At 45.8% G+C, this 22,593-nt stretch overlaps 2 protein-coding genes across 2 annotated transcripts in view; both read left to right on the plus strand.

The window, feature by feature from the left end:
• The window catches only part of LOC309654733 (cyclin-Y-like), a gene marked incomplete at its 5' end in the record, with an annotated part of 74,609 nt that overhangs the window by 14,116 nt on the left and 37,900 nt on the right, over nucleotides 1–22,593 (plus strand). The window lies entirely within an intron of this gene.
• On the plus strand, nucleotides 15,483–20,785 carry GJD4 (gap junction protein delta 4; the record flags this gene model as incomplete). Its single annotated transcript, XM_082450965.1, has 2 exons — nucleotides 15,483–17,926; nucleotides 19,845–20,785. The coding sequence occupies exons 1-2, from the start codon at nucleotides 17,863–17,865 to the stop codon at nucleotides 20,783–20,785; spliced, it is 1,005 nt and encodes a 334-aa protein (XP_082307091.1). The 5' UTR covers nucleotides 15,483–17,862.

Below are 22,593 nucleotides of genomic sequence, written 5' to 3' on the forward strand. Positions count from 1 at the left end.
ATCTTCCCATTAAAGGGGTTGAAGAAATTTACGAAAAGACATATGCGGTAGGACTTATAAAACAATATAAATAAAGTGCACAGAGAATATAGGGGAGTTGTTATCTCAGAAAACTAGGCTCATATGGTTACTACATTTGAGCATTAACTTTACCTTTTTTCAAGTCTTGGTTAGATAAAGGATATATATATATGCGCATATATAATAATTTTTTCCAATTTTTAAAAATTGAAGTATAGTTGATTTACAATATGCTAATCTCTGCTGTACAGAAAAGTGACTCAGTTATACACATATATACACTCTTTTTTCCTATTCTTTTCCATTGTGATTTATTTCATGAGATTAGATATAGTTCCCTGTGCTATACAGTAGGACCTTGTTGTTTATCCATTCTAAATGTAATAGTTTGCATCTAGCAACCCCAAACTCCCAGTCCATCCCTCTCCCTGCCCCCTTGGCAACCACAAGTCTGTTCTTTATGTCTGTGAGTCTGAAAACTAGGATTTTGATGGTTTCAGACACACCCCATCCCCGAGCAGCACTTTGCCTGCTGAACCACAATCAACTTCAGTTTGCACACGTGGTTGTGAGATGGAGGAGAGTGAGTCTGTGATGTCCGTGGTCCGGGGTCGGAGGTCTTCTCCGCATCTGCCAGCTCTCCTGCCTGATGCCCTGGGGCCAACGGGCTGGTGCCACCAGCATGACCCATGTTTCAGTACTAGTCCCAGTTGCCCTGTCCCTGCATGCTCATGCCAGGTGGGCACGACAGTGGCTGTCACTGCCTAATGCCAGCTGTATGGCCCTTTCCCACGACTCACTCCTCTCTGGAACCCCAGTGTATGTGGGACGGAGACACAAGGATGGGTCTGCTTTAGTGGAAGACATTCCACCCACTTAGCAAGACCTGAAAAACCGCCGTCAGACCTTAAGGTTCAAAGAAACAAGTTTGAGCATCACGTCTTGCACTATTTTTCAAATTCCCCAATTCTCCTATGCAGTGCTCTTATTTCCCCCAGTTTCTAGTTGAGGAATCTTAGATGAAGAGAAGTTTATGAACTTGAGGGTGATACAGCAAGGATTCAAACTCAGGCCGGTCGGATTCTTAAAGTCTCGCTCCAAATCCCTCTACCCTCAGGAATTCCCTGGCAGATCAGCAGAGAATTGCAGTTTGGGGTCCACAACCATGGTGAGGCGTGTGCAAGACCCTGCACAGCAAAGGAAGGAGGATGCTTTTATAGGGAGGAAAAGGAGGTGGGTGTGGCGGCTACAGTAAACAAAGAGTCCGTGGCTTCTCATTGGCTGAGCCCTGCCAGGAAAGAGGCGGAGTCTTTCTTCTTCCTGTTGGGATCTGCTATCGTCGCTGGCTGTGAGAGCTCCCCCTGCTGGTCTCCTGATTCCATTCGATTGAGGCTTCTGTTATTTATTAATTTTTTTATATCCTGTGTGTCCTAATCTCCTTTCTCATAAGGACAGCAGTCAGATTGGATTAGGTCCCACCCCAATGGCCTTATTCTAACTTAATTGCCTCTTTAAAGGCCCTATCTCCAAATTCAGTCACATTATGAGGTCCTGGGGGTTAGGGCTACAACATATGAATGTCTGGGCTGGGGTGTGGCGGGGAGCGGACACAATTCAGCCCATAACACTTTTCTTAACTTCATTACTTTTGCTCTTTGATGTCTGAAGGCGTTGAGACAGTGACTTCGGACTCCTTTCTCTGTCTACGGATGCTGCCTGAGAGCGTGTGCCTCTCTCTCTCTCTCATGAGGTTATAAATACTTAGATGGCACTGCCCGTGGTGTTCTCTTTCTTCATGTATTTCCCCACCTGAAGATACCACCCTCCCCTTCCACTGTCAGCTGCTGGTGTTGCCACTGGCAAGGTTATCCCAGGTGGCTCCTCTCCGCCTTGGACTTCAGAATGGAAGTCAGGAACTGAACGGCGCTCATCAGGGCCTGAGCCCAGCCATGGCGTGGCCGCTGTGTGCTCCAGCTCCCCCAGGGCACAGGCATCATTCTCGTGAGGGTGCCACCGGTCGCAGGCACGTTAGAGACAGGAGGCACCGGCATACCCCTGCTCTCTTCAGATCCTCGTTCGGAGGGTATGGATCAGAAAATGCACCCACCCCCGCAGGTACTGACCGGCTCCCACATCTTCAGTGATCCCAGCCTTAGTTTAGAATCAATGAGTTCTCCCTCCTTCCGAGCTGCTCTCACTTACTAAGGAGAGGGGTGGACCGACCGGGAAGATCCAGCAAACACACGTGTTGGTGGCTAAAAGAAGTGCTTGCTTGAAATTGTCCTTTAGCGAAGGCTTTTCTTTTCTCAGCTCCAAATAGAGAAAGCATTCATGTAGCTAATGTCAGAAGCTCATGCATGTATTTGGTCACTTAAACTGCTGCCAATGGCCATGTTGAAATAGCTGTACTTTGAGACATCGTTTCACATCTTCAACTCCTGGTCTGCCTTAGTGACCCAATTTAACAAAAAAGGAGAAACAAGGAACAACTAGTTTTAGATTTTGCTTGTCCCTGAAAAATGGTAGAAAAACACTCCCAGGAAATTCCCTGCAATTCCCAGACTGTTCAGTCCAATTGCTGAGGCTTTTTACCGAAGAAGGGCACTTTTTCCCCCCACTAAGCCAAAAACAAACAAACAAACAACTACAACGTCACAAAAAAAGCACATTAAATTTCCAGCTGTCTTTTGTCAGAAAAAATACCATCACTTTTGATAACTAGCATAACTCTAGCAACTTTGGCAACAGTATGGGTTTTGTTTCCAAAGAGCTAAGTCTGGAATGCAAGTAAGAAATCAGAAATACAAGTAAGAAGGAATAACTCAATGCCTGTTGTCTTTTAGGATGGGTTATTTACTGCTGTCGTAAACTACACGCAGTGAGCCGTTTTTGCTACGGAAGCTGAGAGGAGCCACTTTGCCTTGACTGTATTATTCAGCGCAGCTAGAACTTATTTAGAAACAGGCTCAAGTCGCAACCGATGTCTCCAGCACTCAATACCTCTTCACTCCAATGCCAAAATCCGTTGTCTTCATTTGATAACTTTGCATTTTAAAAAATTTATTAAGTTAGAATATTTTCACTATCACCATCACATTTCACTGTCTTATTGTAAGGATTTCTTTTATTATTTATTTATTTATTTTTGGCTGCATTGGGTCTTCGTTGCTGCACGCGGGCTTTCTTTTTAGTCGCAGAAGCGGGGGCTACTCTTCTTTGTGGTGCACAGACTTCTCATTGCAGTGGCTTCTCTCGTTGCAGAGCACGGGCTCTAGGTGCGTGGGCGTCAGTAGTTGTGGCACGCGGGCTCAGGAGTTGTGGCTCGCGGGCTCCAGAGCGCAGGTTCAGGAGTTGTGGCGCACGGGCTCAGTTGCTCCGCGGCATGTGGGATCCCCCCAGACCAGGGCTCGAACCCGTGTCCCCTGCATTGGCAGGCGGACTCTGAACCACTGCACCACCAGGGAAGCCCTGTAAGGATTTCTTACCATAAATATGCCCTTCCTTGCAAAAGGGAGAAAATGCAATGATCCAAAAGACATATTTTGGCCCCTTTTCTAGCCCCTACTGCTCACAGCAATCCTAGTGAGCCTCAGGGCTGAGGCATAAGTGTTCTTATTCTTTTGAAAAACTTAATTCATGGAGATGTAAATTTCTTGTTCTTTTCCTTGTCTGTTCTTCTTTTGTAATTTATTTTCCTCCTCTTTCTCTTCCCTTTGCTCTTCCTCCTCTTCATTCTTTCGCTTTTCATATCTCTTTCTTCCCTAAGAGTACACAGGTCGGCTCCCTAGGTGGTTATACCCAGGTTTATCTATCATTTTCACGGCCTGGTTAGAAGGCTTCAGGTGAAGTTGTTTGCAGAGCTCTGACAGCAAGTACACAGCTCCATATAGCAAGAATAGATGAAAGATTAATGGGAGGAAAAATCTTGCTGTTTCTCTATGTCCTCAGGGTAAAGGGAAATTGGGGTCAAGGTTGACACAGACCATTAAGTAGGGTTTTTGCCCACAGTCATGACAGAATAAATGATACTGGACTAGACCACTCACTGTAAGTAACTTAAAAAACTGGATGCAATAGTTGAAGTAAAAGCTTTCAGATGTTGAAAATAGACAGCAAAGGACTGTGGTCCCTGACGTAAGGGAAACAAATGAAGTCACCCTGATGATTCTTCTAGCTTTTTGTCTGGAGGCAGTTTTTGGACAGCTCCCAGGGGAAACCTAAGCAGATCATGGAGGCCTTACTGAGTTGAGAAGACAGATTAGAGGAAGCTATATAGAACCCCAGAAATGTGCATAGAAGTTCCCTGAGTCTTTGACTGAATACTGAGCTCTACATGTAAAGAGAAAAACTCTATACAGTCAGGAAATAAGCAACTTCAAGGAAGCTTTTTAAGGTGAACAATTCCTAGGTCTCACATAGGATAGGAAGACATTTAAATTCCATCCAGCCAGAGTGAGGATACCTTGTTAAACCCCTGGGTAATTCAATAAAGACTGTAGAAATGTAATACCTTAGTAGTAGGGCCAAACTGAATTCACTCTAACAAAGCTTAAAATGAGTCTCAGAAGGAGACATGGGGATATATGTATATGTATAGCTGATTCACTTGTTATAAAGAAGAAACTAACACACCATTGTAATGCAATTATACTCCAATAAAGATGTTTAAAAAAAAATGAGTCTCAGAAATATCAAGCTAATCCTCAAACAACTCAACTGTCAGTCAAATCAAAATTCAACATTTTTGAATGAAGATAAAATCCAGACATCTAACAATGTAGCATACACAATGTCCAGCATTCAATAAAAATAACTAGACGTGTGAAGAAGCAGGAAAAGGTGTGACTCATAATGAAGAGAAAAACCAGTCAATATCAATAGACCCAGACATAGTAGTTCCAGAAGATGGAATTAGCAGACAAGGACTTTTTTTTTTTTTTTTGGCATGGAAAAGGTCTCCAATTTATTATTAAGCAAAAGAGCAAGATACCAGAACATGAAATTTAGTGCAAATCTACTTTTGTTAAAAATTCAACATAGATGGAAGCAGCACAGTGAAGAACTTACGGCATGGGCTTGTGGAATTCTGTTGACCTGGGTTCAAATGCCTCCTCTATGGTTGCTTGATGTTTAACCTTGAGAAAATTGCTTTCTCTCTGAGCCTCTATTTCCTTCTCTATGCAACATACTTAGGAAAATATAAGTTCTCTTGCAGTTTTGTGTGAGACTAAAACGGAAAACCCCTGAGATACACTGAGGACTATGTCCGAGGGGTCTCCCTTTGTTGACTTGGAGCCCAGTGGAAGGGCCATGGCCTGGGCACCAGGCTGACGTGGGCTCAAGGCCCGCGTCCAGCATTGACAAACCTGCTGATTCTGGGAAGGCCACTCCCTTCCTCTGTTTTGGTTTCCTCTTTTATGAAGCATGATTCCACTTTTCTGTGTCTGCTGTGAGTTTTAAATGAAGGCACAGGCTTGTCAAGGACACAGAGTGAATGTTGTGATGGTCAGAATCAGTGGAACCATTTTATGTTGATATTTGCATTAACTAAGACCTGGCAGGATATAACAGCCAAAACTTACACAGAAGCGTCTGTTTGCCACACACCACTCTAAACACTTAAAAATGAACAACACATTTAATTTTCACCACAGCCCTCATAAGGCATTATTACTTATCCATGTTTCTAGACAAGAAAACAGAGGCACAGAGATGTTCAGTAACTTTTCCAAAGTCAAACATGGTATAAATGATGAAACTTGGATTATGAAGCCTGGCACATTGGTTTCAAAATATATTTATGCCTTTAACCACCTTACTAGATCACCTTTCAATTGAAATGTTAACACCGCTGGGAAGGGAGGAGTGCCTCATCTGTCTGCCTGGGTCTGGGGTCAGCGGTGGGGAGAAGGGAGAGGACAGGCAGGATTAGCTCCCGCATCAAGAATATAATCTTTTTCTTTCTTTTCTTTTTTTTTCTTTAACAGATTTATTGGAGTATAATTGATTTACAGTGTTGTGTTAGTTTCTGAGGTATAACAAAGTGAATCAGCTATATGTATACATATATCCCCATATCCCCTCTCTCTTGCGTCTCCCTCCCACCCTCCATGTCCCAGCCCTCTAGGTGGTCGCAAAGCACCAAGCTGATCTCCCTGTGCTATGCAGCTGCTTCCCACTAGCTATCTGTTTTACGTTTGGTAGTGTATATATGTCCATGCCACTCTCTCACTTTGTCCCAGCTTACCCTTCCCCCTCCCCGTGTCCTCAAGTCCATTCTCTATGTCTGTGTCTTTATTCCTATCCTGCCTCTAGGTTCATCAGAACCATTTTTTTTTTAGATTCCATATATATGTGTTAGCATACGGTATTTGCTTTTCTCTTTCTGATTTACTTCACTCTGTATGACAGACTCTAGGTCCATCCACCTCACTACAAATAACTCAATTTCATTTCTTTCTATGGCTGAGTAATATTCCATTGTATATATGTGCCACATCTCCTTTATCCATTCATCTGTCGATGGACACTTAGGTTGCTTCCATGTACAGACAAGGACTTTAAGACCAGTTATTCTAAATATAGTCAAGAATTTAAGAGAAAACAAATATAATGAGGAGAACGGCTATATTAACACCAGAAAAATATACTTCAGGAAATGGAATATTACTAGAGATGAACAGGGACATTTCACAGTGATAAAAGGGTCAATTCATCAAGAAGACATAAAAATCTTAATATGTATACATCTGATAACAAAATTTCAAATTACATGAAAACAGTCAACTAGGAAAAAACAACAGTTGTAGTGGCTGTTTTACATTAAAAAGAAAAATACTACACAGCTATTTGCAAGGTCATCTTTATCACCATAGATTGATTGAGTAAGGGAACTACCCTGGGACGTTTTTGGGGTGACAGGAAAACAGCTTAACAGATTTGACCTCAAAGAGCTCACAATAGGGCTGAAATACAGAACACATACACACAGATTAAAATATTAAGAGGTATGTCTTATGTATTTTCCTTAAACTTCTGCCTTTCAATTTTTGAATCAAATAAATCATTAAGCTCTTGTTGGCTGTTTTCCATCTTGAAGGATTAGTGCTCGACCTTACAAACATCATAGTAACTGCTTAGTCATCCCGGCTATGCCCAAGTGGCTACATGACCATCCCCTCCCAGGTTCAGCTAGAACCCACAGAACTGGAGGAGGATCACTGTTAACATGACATGAGACCAGAGATCAGCGCTGGGGTCCCAAGAAGGCTTGTGATGAGCTACTGCCGGCCCCTTGCTTTCAGCTCTTCTCGAAGCAGGCTGTGAGGCATCAGTGCACTCCGATAAGGAGAATAGTTATCAAAAAAGAAAGAAGATTCATTCTCAGGGTGATTCACACTCATTATGGTTAATTAAGCCAGTAAGGGCCCCACTTAAGATGAGACCAGAGCCACACCTTGGGAAAAATCATTTTTAAAGATTCACTTTGTACACACAACTCAATCTTTTCAAGGAAACTGCCTGGAGGTAGTGCTGGGATTAGAATGGATTACCCCCTAAAAGAGCCTTTCCAGAAATCCCAACTCAGCTAGCAGGAGGGGCTCTTTGTTGCCTTTTAATAAATGATTGAATTTATTTATGCCACTTCTTTCCAAGAAAGATGAAAGTAGCTCACCAAACAAAACTTCTATGAGCTTAGCTCGTTCCAGAAAGGAAAAGCAGAGGCCCAGAGAGATGTCTGTTCTGGGCTCGGCTGAGAGTGAGAGCTTCTCTTTGGATCTTCCCCAGTTTCCCCAGTTGTTCCCAGCTCTGTGTCACATGGAAACACCAGGGACTTTGGGGTCAAATAATGTGGGATGGAATCCCAGCCTTGCACTTACACCGTGTGGGCTTAGGCAGTCATGAGATGTCACAGAACCCTATGTTCTTCATCTGTAATGTGCCTCTCTCTCTCTCTCTCTCTCTCTCTAGTGTGTGCGCACACACGCACATACACACACACACATGCACACATTGCAGATATTTGTTTTCTCCTTCACACCCTCTTTGTGCCTCTATCACAGGCCCATCATTCATTACTGTTACTTGACCATGTCTTAGCTCTCTTGGGATCTGGAAAGTTGGTCGCTATTCTTACGGGTAGAAAAGTCCTTGTCTCTGTCCTTGAAGGAAAGGGCTGTGTCTTACTCACCTACATCCCTAAACCTGGCCCAGTGTCTGGCACGGAGTAGATGTCAATATCTTATTGTTGGATGAAACCCTCACTCTTTTTCAGAAGGACTCAACAAGCTCTCTAGTACCTTCTTTAGAAAACAAAACAACTGCTCCAGCTTCCTCTCGTGGCCCCTCCCAGAATCTGTTCTCTCCTAGGCTGAGGCCATCGCACCTAAGGGGCGAAGGGCGAAGGGCTTTGATATCGGGCCCTGCGTTGAGTTCCAGCTCCTGCACCCACCAGCTGGGTGACCTTGCGCCGTCCAGTGAGGGAATGTGTGCCCTGGCCGGGGCGGGCCTGCCTCCTGTCTCTGTGATAACTCCGCTCCTACCCGGATCACACCCTTAGATGTAAAGTGGTCCTTTGCCGTCCCATCCCGCTCTGCTGTATCTCCCATCACTCTGTCTACCCTCCTGTCCATTTTCTCACACTGACTTTCTCTGCTTTGTGGTCTGTCTTTGCTTTCACAGGTGAGTACAGTGTGGTCATGGCCTGGCCGGCTTCCCCGGAGGTCCAGGCGGAACCAACCACACCGCAGCTGATGAGACGCATGTTCCCTCCTTCCTTAATTTCTCCCTTAGGAGAAAACTTGACCTGAAAACACTGTCTGGGGAGACCCCTGTGTCTTGCATTGCTGGTGGGTGGGGAGGACCTCGGCTCAGAGCGGAGTTCCCTGTGTCGCCTGCCTGTCCGGGCACCGCTGTTGGGGGTTTCCGAATATATCCTTCAGTCAACGGACAGGTTCAGCACTCGTCCCAGATTAAAGTGCTTTGAATGCTTGGGGGTTAGCGTTCAACAGTTGTTGAGTTTTAAAATAGATTGAATTCCTTCATTCCCCCTCCTAGCATTTCATGGTCGAGAACAGGCAGAGACACACACAGAGGGGAATGGGGACGGGTTTGTGCTCCTGACAAGACTTGTTCATCTAATCCTGGACGCACAGTCACAGCCACCCCGTGTCTCCCTCCCTCCCTCCCTTCCTCCCCACCCCCACCCCCATTACCTAAAACATAAGAGGAAAATACAAGCGCTAACGAACCTGAACTGCTCGGTAACGTGGCAGCGTGTTTATGACACTCCATTGACACCTCTTCCCTAACCGAGGTCCTCACCTTCACAGAAAAGCCTGCTTCCAGGACCGGTGCTTCTGGACTCACTCTCTAGTGAAGGTGACTGGTGAGGATTCATGTGTTGCCCCTTCCAGAGGCTTTCATTGTCATCGCTTGTAGAAGCCAGAGGACGGCAAGCATTTATCATGTGATACTGAACAAGAGGTAGAGGTGTCTGAGGCAGGAGGTCCTACTCAGGGCCTGAAACTGCCTCTCAGTTATCCAGAGAGAGAAATCATTAACACAGCTATCTTTCTCTCTCTCTTTCATCTACCTTTATTGGAGAAAAACAAATGTAAAAATAAAACAATTAAAAATTCGTGACTCAACTACTGAGCCCGTGTGCTGCAACTACTAAAGCCCACGTGCCTAGAGCCCATGCTCCGCAACAAGAGAAGCCACCACAATGAGAAGCCCGCGCACCTCAACGAAGAGTAGCCCCCGCTCGCCGCAACTAGAGAAAAGCCCGCATGCAGCAACGAAGACCCAACACAGTCAAAAACAAATAAAATAAATAAATTTAAAAAAAAAATCGTGACTCAAAATGTTTTCAAAGACAAAGCACACACTTGTTCCAAACCCAGAGACAAGCTGGTCATCTGTGGGACATTTGGGGCCCAGTGTGGTCAGACTCTGCCTTACATGCAGGTGGCGCAGACATAGGGCTGGGTCAGCATGCCTTCTGGGACAAGTCTGCTCCACACAGCGGGGCTTCCAGTGGTGTCGGGGGAACCTCAGGGCACAGGATTCTGTTTTCTCAGAAATGATGCAATCCACAGTGGCTCTGGGCCATTAGGATCCGGACAAACTTCAGGAGCCCTAAAGCTTCTGGCCTCAACACAGGAAAGTTGGGGCAAAATAGTTCATGCCAAATGTCTGATCCCAAGGAAAATTGAGTCAGGAAGAGCTCAAAGTGCAAGACACAACCTCTGGTGTGTGGTGAGTCCCCCTGTCACTGAGCAAAGGGAAAGAACCCCTCTGGCTCGTTGGCCACGCCAAAAAAGGGCCAACCCTTTACACAGAAGATGGACGATTGAGAGAAGTAGGAGAGGCAAGAAAATGTGAACTTTGAGCTACCATTATTGACTGTTTCCACTGCGTCAGGCAGTTTACATGGTTTAACTCATTTAATTTGATTAACGACATGAGAGGTTGATGCTATTATTACCTCTGTTTTACAGCAGAGGAAATAAGACCCAGCATCAGTGATGGGACTAAGACTCAAATCCACATCTTTTCTTGTGTTCTCTCTTCTGATCCTTAAGGTGAACTGACTCCCAGCCCAGAAGCAGAGGGTAAAGAAGGCTCAATGGCTGGCATCTGGCTGTGTCTGCCGGGCCAGGGTGGTGATGGCGGGGTTGGGGAAACCAACCACTGATGATGTCCAGGGTCCCAGCCACGAGAGGAGCACGGATGCCATGTGCGCACCCACTAGGGCACCGACCCCGATCTCGGCGAAGTAGAAGGAAGTCTCTGGAAACCAGCCAGAGAGGGTAAGACACCCCGAATGGAGGCAACAGCTGTGGCAGGTCTAGAAACAGCAGAGATCCCAGGAGCTGCCTGAAGGGTGGGATGTGGGAGTGGAGCAGGCCTCTGGGGCTTGGTGGGCACAGCTGGACCTGGTCCCAGAGGCGATGGGCCACTGCAGAGGGAAAGCAGTAAAAAAAAAAAAAAAAAGTGTTTCAAGCAAGTTGAGCCCTGGGATTTTGGCTCGGGTGAGATGGATCTTGGTGTCACTCACCCAGAGAGAGAACTGGGGAAAAGCTCGATCTGTTGGGACGTGTGAGTTTGAAGTGTACGCTCTCCAGGTCTGTCCAGAACGGAGCTCCTGTTTTCCTACCCAGCGCCTGTCTGCAAATGCGCGTTCCATTCCATATGGGAGAGATCAGTACCATCTTATTGTTCCTGGAGTGTTTTAAAAAAGGAATCCCTAAACATATTTTGTGTTTAATAGGCCCTTCTCATCTTGATCTTTCTCCTCTAGATTGAACACAGCTAACTGGCTGAGGTCTAAGTAACTCTTGGTGGAGGCCCGAGCATCTCTCTGGTTCTCCCCAGGGACCCCACCTCTGGCTCAGAACTTTACTTCTGGTCACTGTTGTATCGCTTTCACTTTCCAATTTTCCACTAACTTTTCCAAAATAATAAGGGCAAGTCATGAACTTGGGGAGGAATTTGGTGACTAGCCTCACAACCTGCTTTCAGATCCTGGCTACCTGGCTTCTTCCCCCACCTCCCCCGGGGTGGGGGTCTTCCCTGAACCCTGGGAGTAGGGTGCCCTCTTGTGTTCCCCCAAAGCAGCCCCCATCACGGTGCACTGTAACTGCTCCTTTACTGCTTATTTATTTATTTTTAATTGAAGTACAGTTGCTATGCAATATTATATGTTACAGGTGTACAATATAGTGATTCACAATTTTAAATGTTCTACTCCATTTACAGTTATTATAAAATATTGGCTGTACTCCCTGTGTTGTACAGTACATCCTTGTAGCTTATTTTATACATAATAGTTGGTACCTCTTACTCCCCTCCCCCTACTTTGCCCCTCCCGCATTCCCTCTCCTTTCCTGCATTTTCAAATTCTCTTTCTGCTGAAGCAGGAGCACATCACGGTATAATTGATTTACAGTGTTGTGTTAGTTTCAGGTGTACAGCAAAGTGAATCTGTTATACAAATACATATATCCATATCAAACTACCACTGGCATTTTTCACAGAACTAGAACAAAAAATTCACAATTTGTATGGAAACACAAAAGACCCCGAATAGCCAAAGCAATCTTGAGAAAGAAAAACAGAGCTGGAGGAATCAGGCTCCCTGACTTCAGACTATACTACAAAGCTACAGTAATCAAGACAGTGTGGTACTGGCACAAAAACAGAAATATAGATCAATGGAACAGGGTAGAAAGCCCAGAGATAAACCCACACACATATGGTCACCTTATCTTTGATAAAGGGGACAAGAATATACAGTGGAGAAAAGACAGCCTCTTCAATAAGTGGTGCTGGGAAAACTGGACAGCTACATGTAAAAGAATGAAATTAGAACACTCCCTAACACCATACACAAAAATAAACTCAAAGTGGATTAAAGACCTAAATGTAAGGCCAGACACCATCAAACTCTTAGAGGAAAACATAGGCAGAACACTCTATGACATAAATCACAGCAAGATCCTTTTTGACCCACCTCCTAGAGAAATGGAAATAAAAACAAAAATAAACAAATGGGACCTAATGAAACTTAAAAGCTTTTGCACAACAAAGGAAACCATAAACAAGACAAAAAGACAACCCTCAGAATGGGAGAAAATATTTGCAAATGAAGCAACTGACAAAGGATTAATCTCCAAAACATACAAGCAACTCATGCAGCTCAATCTCAAAAAAACAACAACCCAATCCAAAAATGGGCAGAAGACCTAAATAGACATTTCTCCAAAGAAGATACACAGATTGCCGACAAACACATGAAAGAATGCTCAACATCATTAATCATTAGAGAAATGCAAATCAAAACTACAGTGAGGTATCATCTCACACTGGTCAGAACGGCCATCATCAAAAAATCTACAAACAATAAATGCTGGAGATGGTGTGGAGAAAAGGGAACCCTCTTGCACTGTTGGTGGGAATGTAAATTGATACAGCCACTATGGAGAACAGTATGGAGGTTCCTTTATAAACTAAAAATGGAACTACCATACGACCCAGCCATCCCACTACTGGGCATATACCCTGAGAAAACCATAATTCAAAAAGAGTCATGTACCAAAATGTTCACTGCAGCTCTATTTACAATAGCCAGGACATGGAAGCAACCTAAGTGTCCATGGACAGATGAATGGATAAAGAAGATGTGGCACATATATACAATGGAGTATTACCCAGCCATAAAACGGAACGAAACTGAGTTACTTGTAGTGAGGTGGATGGACCTAGAGACTGTCATACAGAGTGAAGTAAGTCCGAAAGAGAAAAACAAATACCGTATGCTAACACATATATATGGAGTCTAAAAAAAAAAAGAAAAAAACATGGTCAGAAGAACTTAGGGGCAAGACGGGAATAAAGATGCAGACTTACTAGAGAATGGACTTGAGGATACGGGGAGGGGGAAGAGTAAGCTGGGACAAAGTGAGAGAGTGGCATGGACATATATACACTACCAAATGTAAAATAGATAGCTAGTGGGAAACAGCCGCATAGCATAGGGAGATCAGCTCGGTGCTTTGTGACCACCTAGAGCGGTGGAATAGGGAGGGTGGGAGGGAGGGAGATGCAAGAGGGAAGAGATATGGGGACATATGTATATGTATAACTGATTCACTTTGTTATAAAGCAGGAACTAACACACCATTGTAAAGCTGTTATACTCCAATAAAGATGTTTAAAAAAATACATATATCCACTCTTTTTTAGATTCTTTTCCCATATAGGCCATTATGGAGTATTGAGTAGAGTTCCCTGTGCTATATAGGAGGTCCTTTTTAGTTATATATTTTATATATAGTAGTGTGTATGTCTCAATCCCAATCTTCAATTTGCATTCTCAAGACTCGACAGAGTTCTCAGGAGGGGCCTCAATACATTTGGAAGGAATGAATCCTCAACTCCGTGAAGAGAAGAAAACAAGCTCAGATGGGTTAGTGTTTGCTCAGGGTCAAACACTGGTATGTGTTTGGAACCAGGTCGGAACCTAGACCCTCTGACCCGGAAGTCTGTACTCTTTCCCTAATGACCTCTTTGACTATCGGCGACTGTTTTGATGACGAATTTTGAACTGTTTGGACATGATCTGGAAACAAAACCCCCCCAGGTGTATCTGTGGCAGGTGCAGCGACCCCGTGCTGGATGCCGGGGAACAGCTCCACTGCGTCCCCGGTCCCTGCTCTGCAGTGTGGTCCCACTGCTTCACCCTCGGACCCACATGTTCAGTGAGGGTCCTGAGAGGTTGCACTGTGTAACATGGTGCATACACAGGCCCTGGAAAGGATTGGGGGCCATTTAGTAACTTTTGCTACGTAGGCCTGGGTCTGGGCAAATTAGAAAAGAGGGTAGGGATTACGAGGACTCCCTCCCTCCCCTGCCTCAGTCTTGGTTCAAATGTGCCCTCCTTAGCGAGGTTGTCTCTGGCCGCCCTACTACTCCTGGGCATCCTTTACTCCCGTCTCCACTTTATTCTCCTCTCCAGCACTTACCACCATCTAATTAGTAATTTACTTTGCTGAAGATACTTCTCTTGTTTACTGTCAGTTCTTTCCACTAGAATGTAAGTTCAACGAGGGCAGCAATTTGTTTCATTCTCTGTGCCGAGAACAGTGCCTGAGACATAGTAGGTGCTTAGTAAATATGGACTGAACTGTGTTTGTCACACTAGCAATCATATTTTAAAAGGCACCCATAAGTCACAGCACATCAATAGTAACGAGTAAGAGGATGCCTCCCTCCTGCCCGGATGGTGAGAACATCTGTTGGATTCCATTTCAGCTGATATCACAGTGTCTTATTCCATTTGGGCTGCTATCACAAAATGCTATACACTAGGTGGCTCAGATACAATAGAAATTCATTTCTCACAGTTCTGGGAGAATAAGCTTTCTTTGGCCTCTTTCAAAAGGGCACTCATTCCATAAATCACCTCCAAAGGTCTTACCTCTGAATATCATCACCTCGGGGGTTGGGATTTCAAGGTATGAATTTTGGGGGGACACGAACATTCAGACCACAGCACTCAGGAAGGGTGTTCTGACTGACTGCGTGACACCTTGGAACAAAAAGCAAGCTGGTGGTGGAGACTTGTGTTTTCTTCATAAGGAAAGCCTGATTCTAAGTGACTGTTGGTACCCGGGCATCCCTTCTACCCGTATTGTCTGTCCTGCCCATCCCGTCTGCTTAGATTCCAACGGTGTCTTAGAAAGACTTCCATGAAAAAGTTAAAAAAATACAATTTCAAATACTTGAAGTGCTAACATTGTACGATGCAGATAATTGAATTTCTTTAACATTCTGGAGAGTTGAAAACTTTTTTGTACTTTTAATGTTTCATGGATCAAACATTCTCTGGGACACTGAGAATGGTTTGTGGTTTATGGTTTTCTCAGGGCAGGGACACCGAATGTCATGTAAGCGCTCTGCTGAGGCCGGTGGTCTGGGCCATACCTTTAATTTCAAGATTAGGAAGATTAGGAAGGGGGCTGAGTGGATTTTAAGGTATTTTCTAAATCTGCATGAATCAGCAAGTCTGTGGAGAATGGAATTTGGGGGGTTTTGTATTCCCCATGGGGACCAGTCTGTGCTGTCTTGTGGGTGATATGGTTTCGTGGACAGATGCACATCTCAGAAGTCAGTATGGAAAAAGGAAAAAGAAAAGGAAAAGGGGGAAGACGGAAGTGTCCCTGACTCCTGCTGGGTTTCTTTTCCACTGGGCCGAGCACAGGACTCCCCTGGATATTCGCTCCACCCCACAGGCACACGAATCAGAGTTCCCCGTCGATTCTGGGGTAATTTTATGGAGGGAGAGGTAGTATCTGATGCTCCAGTTACAGCCCCTCCTCTCTGTCCCCATCTTGTTTCTAGTATTAGAAACTAGGGTTAGTATTTCCAGGAAAAGCAAGAATGCCCTCTAGCAGGAGAGGAAACAAAGCAGAGAGAGGAAGAAAGACAGAATGGGGACCAGGTAGACTTAGAGGAGGGAGGGCAAAGTGATGAAGGAGGGGGAGGGGACAGGCAGCCAGAAGATGCTGTGGGAGCAAAAGGAAAGGCTGGGGGTGGGAACCCAGAGGAGCAGACCCTGAGATGCACCACCAGCCACTCCCATGCGTAATTCTTTATGTTTTTTAACCATTTTCATGCCTATGATCTCACTTTGCATGTCACAGCCACTCTGTGGAGGTAAGAGGCACATTTTTTTTTTCTACTTCACTGATGAGAAAACAGGCATGAAAAGCCCTAGTGATTTGCTCAAGGTCACAACATTCTAATTGAATCCCCATGCAGAATAGGCTATTTATATCATACAGCAAAATTCAGTCATTGCTTTCCTGGTCTTTCCATTTTTAAGCCAATAACCTGAACGGTCTATTAGGAAGTGAAGATATTTTCCTTTATTTTATACTTGAACCCTTGAAACAAGTACTTCAAAATTTTAATGTGACTACAGTTTCTCTAAATTTCATTGTTCGTGTCAAAGCGTTTGACTAAAATATAGCAAAACTACTGTTCCTTTCAAGGGGGTCAAAATGTTTTCTGTGGGTGGAAACGTGTCCTGTGCATGAAGATGAAAGCATCTTTGTTGTACTCTTCCTTGGGGACTCTTTCTAGGGTTATTACTAAAGTCAAGAATAGATCAGAAATGGAGAAAAGGTAGGATATCAAGAATAGCTTTCATGGAAAATTGAAATCATTCCTTTTAAAGTTCACAAATTCCACTCTGAGGATAGACCCCCAGCCTTGCAGGATGGGCTCTTCCCAGATAGAAAGGTGGCAGCCACGAGAGGATTTTGATGCAACTGTGATTGATGTCAGCAGGTCCAGACGGTGATATTTTATGACAAATTTAATGGACATTTGTTAAGCTGATTCAACGGCACCAGCCCTGGGCTCGATGGGGCCGGGAGATACAAAAGGAGGACATCATTTATGAAGGTCTTTGGGGCCAGTTAGGGATGGAAGTGCCACTGATTCGAGTTTTGCACACCCTCTGCATGCTAGGTGCTCTTAACACCATCGTTTCATGTCTGTCTCCCACAAACCCCACTGCAGGACAAGGCTATCGGGAGATTCAGTGACTCCTGGTGACCAGGTGGCTGCCCCCAGTTTTGCATCCAGGTCCTTTGTCTCTGCGTGAAGGGCTCTCGTCACTAAGCCAGACAGGAAGCAGCTACGGAATGACTGTGTCACAGCCTAACGCTGGGACACGCATCCCAGGTGCAGATTCCTGCTGGCACCCATGGTATAGGAATTCAGAGTTGAGGACACGATCCTTTGGGGCTCGAGTTATGGTGGGTTATGCTTCATAGAAGAGACGAAATATGGACATTTTAGCACTTCTTTAAGCAGTGAAGAAGTGCATGTGGAAATGTTTTCAAGGAGGAAACGCCTTTTTAATAGAGACTTGGCTGGTTAACAGAACTTTTCTTTCTTGGGATGAACGTCATTGCTTCTCTTATATCCTGAAGCATCAGTTCTCCTGGTGGAGACATGTGAGCACTGCCAAGGGCCTGGAATGTCCCAATAGGGTAAGAATAGCCACGATGAGAGACGGCTGCTTCTGGCCTCTGGGCACTGCAGTTGTCAGGAAGGCTTTGCCTCAAACAGCTCGGCACCGTCTCAACTGGAGACAGAAGAACGACCTTGTGCTCCTGGGCTTGAATCTTCGCTTTTGTATCTCCAGCTCTCACCTGGGAGTCTTTTGTAGTTAAGATACATTTTTTCCTACAAAGACTTGCCACCTCCTTGGAGAACGCAGGCTCTGGAAGTCTGCAGCCACCTTGCCTGTGACCCCCTGAAAGCATGGACCAGCTGGACCTGCTGGGGTTCCTCGTAATCACCCTAAACTGCAATGTGACCATGGTGGGTGAGTAGCGCCAACCCCTGCAGAACACTTGTTCTGCCTTGGGTCACTTTTCCTGGCCCTCCCCCATGAGTAAGGCCTGCCTATCCCTGGAGGACAGGGAGCCATGGCTCAAGCTTTCCTCTAATTCTCCATTATTTAAGGAGGCTCCCCCATCCTTTAAGGATGTCTTGGGAATGAGCGATGTTTCTCTCAAGGGGAGTGTCTTTTTGCTGACTTCGGGGGCTGAGCAAATGGGAGGGGTATTTTTGTGTAACTCTTCTCTGGCTACGTTACTAGGAAAAGGAACAATACAGTCAAAGTTAGAGAAATTCATGCCTTGAGTAAGCTTTCTTGTTCATCTTTTTAGGGTTTATCCTTGAAGCTCCATTTGTAAAGATTAGTAAGTTCTCTGTGCACTTTAAACCAAATCCCAATTTTAGTTTAGTTTTTATTTTTTTGACAAAGAAAGTAATACGTTTTCTGAGTTTGGTGTAGCCAAGTTAAATTTTCAGAGAGGTATGGATATCCTAGTAAAGGGGATTGAGAAAAGGATTAAAATATGTCTGTGAAGTGGTTGATATTTTTCTTCTTCATTGCTTTTTAGACGAAGCCAACTTGGTTTTAAAAGTTTGAGTTAATGAGTTTATCACATAATGGTCACATAGTCCTTGAGTTGAACTGCCTTCATTTATAAGAGAGTTTAGTTTTTCTGATGTCAGGTGATGATTTCTGTATCTCCTCACAAAACACAATATTTACAGATTATTTTGACTGGGTCTTCAACACACTCCAAAATAGTTGACTCATGAAATGAAAATAGGACTTGGAAGTTATTTTGATTTCTATGTTAGCCTCATTTATTCATGATAAATTGAAGAAAGACAAACTTCAATTCATAATAGCTGGAATAGAGGGGAAGGAGTTCTGAATTATTGAAGAGTCTAAAAAACTGAATGTTCTTCAAGAAATTCGATTTCAAGGGCTACAGAGCAAAATGAAAGGGCTACAGAGCCCACCGATTACATAAAGATCGTGTGGACTCTTATCATAGAGAAAACTCACTGAAATTAGTAACTTGTATTTGCTCTACACAGTTGCAGGAATGCACTAACATCCTTGAAAAAGTTCACTCTTTTTAAGAGGAAGACTTTATTTACAGCCACCCAATTTTCTTTCTAGAACTTTCAGCCCAAACTCTGAACTAGCCAAACTAGATTAAACATTTTAGTGTCCATGCTTCTTTAAATCTGCCAATTTCAAAGCATTTTACAAACACGTACAGGCATACCTCGTTTTATGGTGCTTCTCAGATACTGCATTTTTTTTTTTTAACAGTTGAAGGTCTGTGGCAACCCTGCCTCAAGCAAGTCTATTGGTGCCATTTTTCCTACAGCATTTGCTCACTTCATGTCTATGTGTCACATTTTGGTAATTCTCACAATATTTCCAACTTTTTCATCGTTACTATATTTATTCCGATGTGCTGTGATCAGTGATCTTTGATGTTACTACAACCAGTGGCTGAAGGCTCAGAGGATGGTTAGCAATTTTTAGCAACGAAGTATTTTTTACTTACGGTATGTGCATTGTTTTTTATCATGCTATTGCACGCTTAATAGACCAAGGTATAGTGGAAACATAGCTTTTATATGCACTGGGAAACCAAAAGATCCGTGTGACTCGCTTTTTGGGGGGTGGTCTGGACCTGAACCCGCAGTATCTCCGAGGTGTGCCTAGTTGAACACACTGTCCGACACAGTGTAAGTGCTCGTTAGACATTCGTCCAATGAGCTAACAGGCTGATACCGTTGCTGTGACTAAAACACATGCTTACACACTTAGTTCTCCAGGCTCAGTACCAGTAAAGATTTACAGCTGTTGCTGGGAGGAGATGTGCTTGTATGGCTGTGATGGTGCCCTCCCCGTTCCCTCTTTCCAGGGAAGATCTGGCTTATCTTCATGGTGCTGCTGAGGTTGGTGGTGCTCATCCTGGCCGGGTCGCCGGTCTACCAGGACGAGCAGGAGAGGTTCGTGTGCAATACTCTGCAGCCCGGATGCGCCAACGTTTGCTACGACATCTTCGCCCCCGTGTCCCACCTGCGGTTCTGGCTGATCCAGAGCGTGTCTGTTCTCCTTCCATCCGCGGTCTTCAGTGTCTACGTGCTGCACAAAGGAGCCGAGCTGGCGGCACGTGGATCCCGCTGGCTGGGTGATGACTCGGTGGACCACGACGGCCCCGAACTGACCCCTGGGGCCAGGCGCTGCCTGACGGTGCCGGACTTCTCCTCGGGCTACGTGGTCCACCTCTGCCTCCGGACCCTGACGGAGGCCGCTTTCGGTGCCCTGCATTACCTCCTCTTCGGATTCTTGGTCCCCAAGAGATTCTCGTGCACGCACCCTCCTTGCACCAGCGTGGTGGACTGTTACGTCTCTCGGCCCACGGAGAAGTCCATCCTGATGCTTTTCGTCTGGGCGGTCTGCGCGCTGTCCTTTCTGCTCAGTGTCGCCGACCTTGTCTGCAGCGTGCGCTGGAAGACGCGCAGGCGACCCGGCGGGGCCCGGAGGAGGCCGTGTCAAGGGGCGGGGGGTGCGGCGCGGGAGGGACACGGGGCGCACGGGGGAAGTGGGGCGCACGGGGGAAGTGGGGCGCGCGCTCGCCGGGGCCTGCGGACTGGAGGGCAGGGCGCGTACAGCCCCGCAGCGGAGCCCACCGTGCCGGGGCACCCGGAGCTGCCAGGGGAGGACGAGAGCGACTCGCTGTCCTCAGCCAGCGACCAGCCGCGCGGGGCCGGGCCAGGAGCGGCGGCCCCGGGGTGGGAGGAGCGCCCCTGCGCGCCGAGCGCCCCGCTCCCGGGCCCCAGCAAGTCCGAGTGGGTGTGAGCGGCCGGCGTCCCGCCCCGGGAGCGAGGCGACCCGGACCGAGAACATCGACCCGCGGAAAGGTGAGCTGGCGGGACAGACCGACTTCCCGAGAGGCTCCGGTGCAGCGCAGCAGGGATTTAATTTAGATAAAGCCTTCTGGGGAACACTAACCTTGGCGTTCAAATGCGGATGGAAGCTCCAAGGATTAACCGGAGAGCATCAGGTCGAGTTTGTCGCACTCTAGCTCTATTGTCTTATTTTACCGCAGTATGGGCTTGAGAAGCATGTTCTTTGGATTTACAGAGCTCATGAATATTTTAATGTTTTCGGGTGAATTATTTTGACGGTTTGTTGTTGTTTGTTTTGGTTTGTTTTTCTGCTTAGCCAAAAAGGGCATCTGTTATGCACGTCATTCATACAGGGATATTTAACTTCTCCAAACCCCTTTAATAAAATTAATGCTGATTGCGTTGCCATATCATGCTTCCTACTTCACTGTGTTAAAGGAGAAACCACAAATGCAGGAAATATGACTAAACACTTTGGGGTATTTCGGGGGGCATCTTGGGTTGTTATTGCACGTGGGTGTGAGGTGCACAGGATGAAGGTGGCCGCTGGCTTGCTTTAGTGTCGCTGGGTGTGTTGGCTGGGTGGCTGTCCTCACTGAGCAGAGGGGAGCCCTTTGGCTGCTGATGACAGGCCTAGAGTTGCCACACGGCTTGCAGTGCCGGCTCTGTGTCCTTGAGACAATCATACAGTGAGGGCTGCCCTGAGGGTCTCATGCCCCAGGGGAGCAGGTGAGGAATGCTGCGGGCGTTCCAGCCTTGTGGTCTGTGCTGATGCTCTGCGGGGGGGGCGGGGGGTACCCTAGAGACACGACAGTCTCACCTCTCAGGGGAGCTCCTCTGCTCTCCTCTGCTCGCCCTGGTTTCGGTGCAGGTGCTGTCCAGCTGGAGTGCGCGTCCGTTAGAGCTTCCATGCTGCCTTCAACTGCCACGCGGAAGACACGGTGCAGCAGAAAGACGGGGCACGCCTGCCCCTCTTCCGGCGAGGAAGAGCCACTGGGTGTCCCCCCAGAAGGGATGAAGAACCTCTGGTCCCCAAAGCCCCAATGCTGAGGAAGAGGAACTGCCCTCCATGCCAGCAAATAGTAAAAAAATGTGAACCAAGGCACCCAGGGAACCAGTGGGCACTTTTAACTGTTCTAAAGATGACTTTGACAGTGAAATATCAGCCGGGATGGGGAATGACATCCTCCTTGATCTATCTACAGAGTGTCAAAGCCATTGGTTAAAACTTAAAAAAAAAAATCATCCAAAATTGGTTTTGGCATAAAGCTCTTTGAACGAATGTACCTGTGTTTAACATATGCAGTAAATCTCTCTCCCACTCTCTGTCTCTGTCTCTGTCTCCTCTCTCTCTCAATTGCTCCTCAGTCCATCGATAACCACGAACCATGACTCAGACCCCTTCCTTCAGTATTTGGATTGATGTCTGGCACATAGCCAAGTGCTCAGTAAGTGTGATTTCTGTGCCTGATATTCCTGAAGTATTCAGGGCCAAATCTGCTTCTTGTCCCTTGCAGCATGCAGTTCTGGTGGACTTCCAAGGTTGGCCACAGTCTTAAAGACATAAGAATTCTCTAGGGGCTTCATTGCTATTTTAAAAATAAGTTCCATAGGCCCCTCAATACCCCAATGTGAGCCTTGATAATGTTGAGTGAAGAAAAGAAATCAAATTAACAAATATTGGTAGGTGTGCCCATGCAGGGCTCCCAGATGACCGCTAGGAAAGGAAGGTGGTGAGGGCTGAGCGGGGACTCCCTC

Source organism: Balaenoptera physalus (genome assembly GCF_965194825.1).
Source record: "Balaenoptera physalus genome assembly, chromosome: 2".
Lineage (NCBI taxonomy): Eukaryota > Metazoa > Chordata > Mammalia > Artiodactyla > Balaenopteridae > Balaenoptera > Balaenoptera physalus.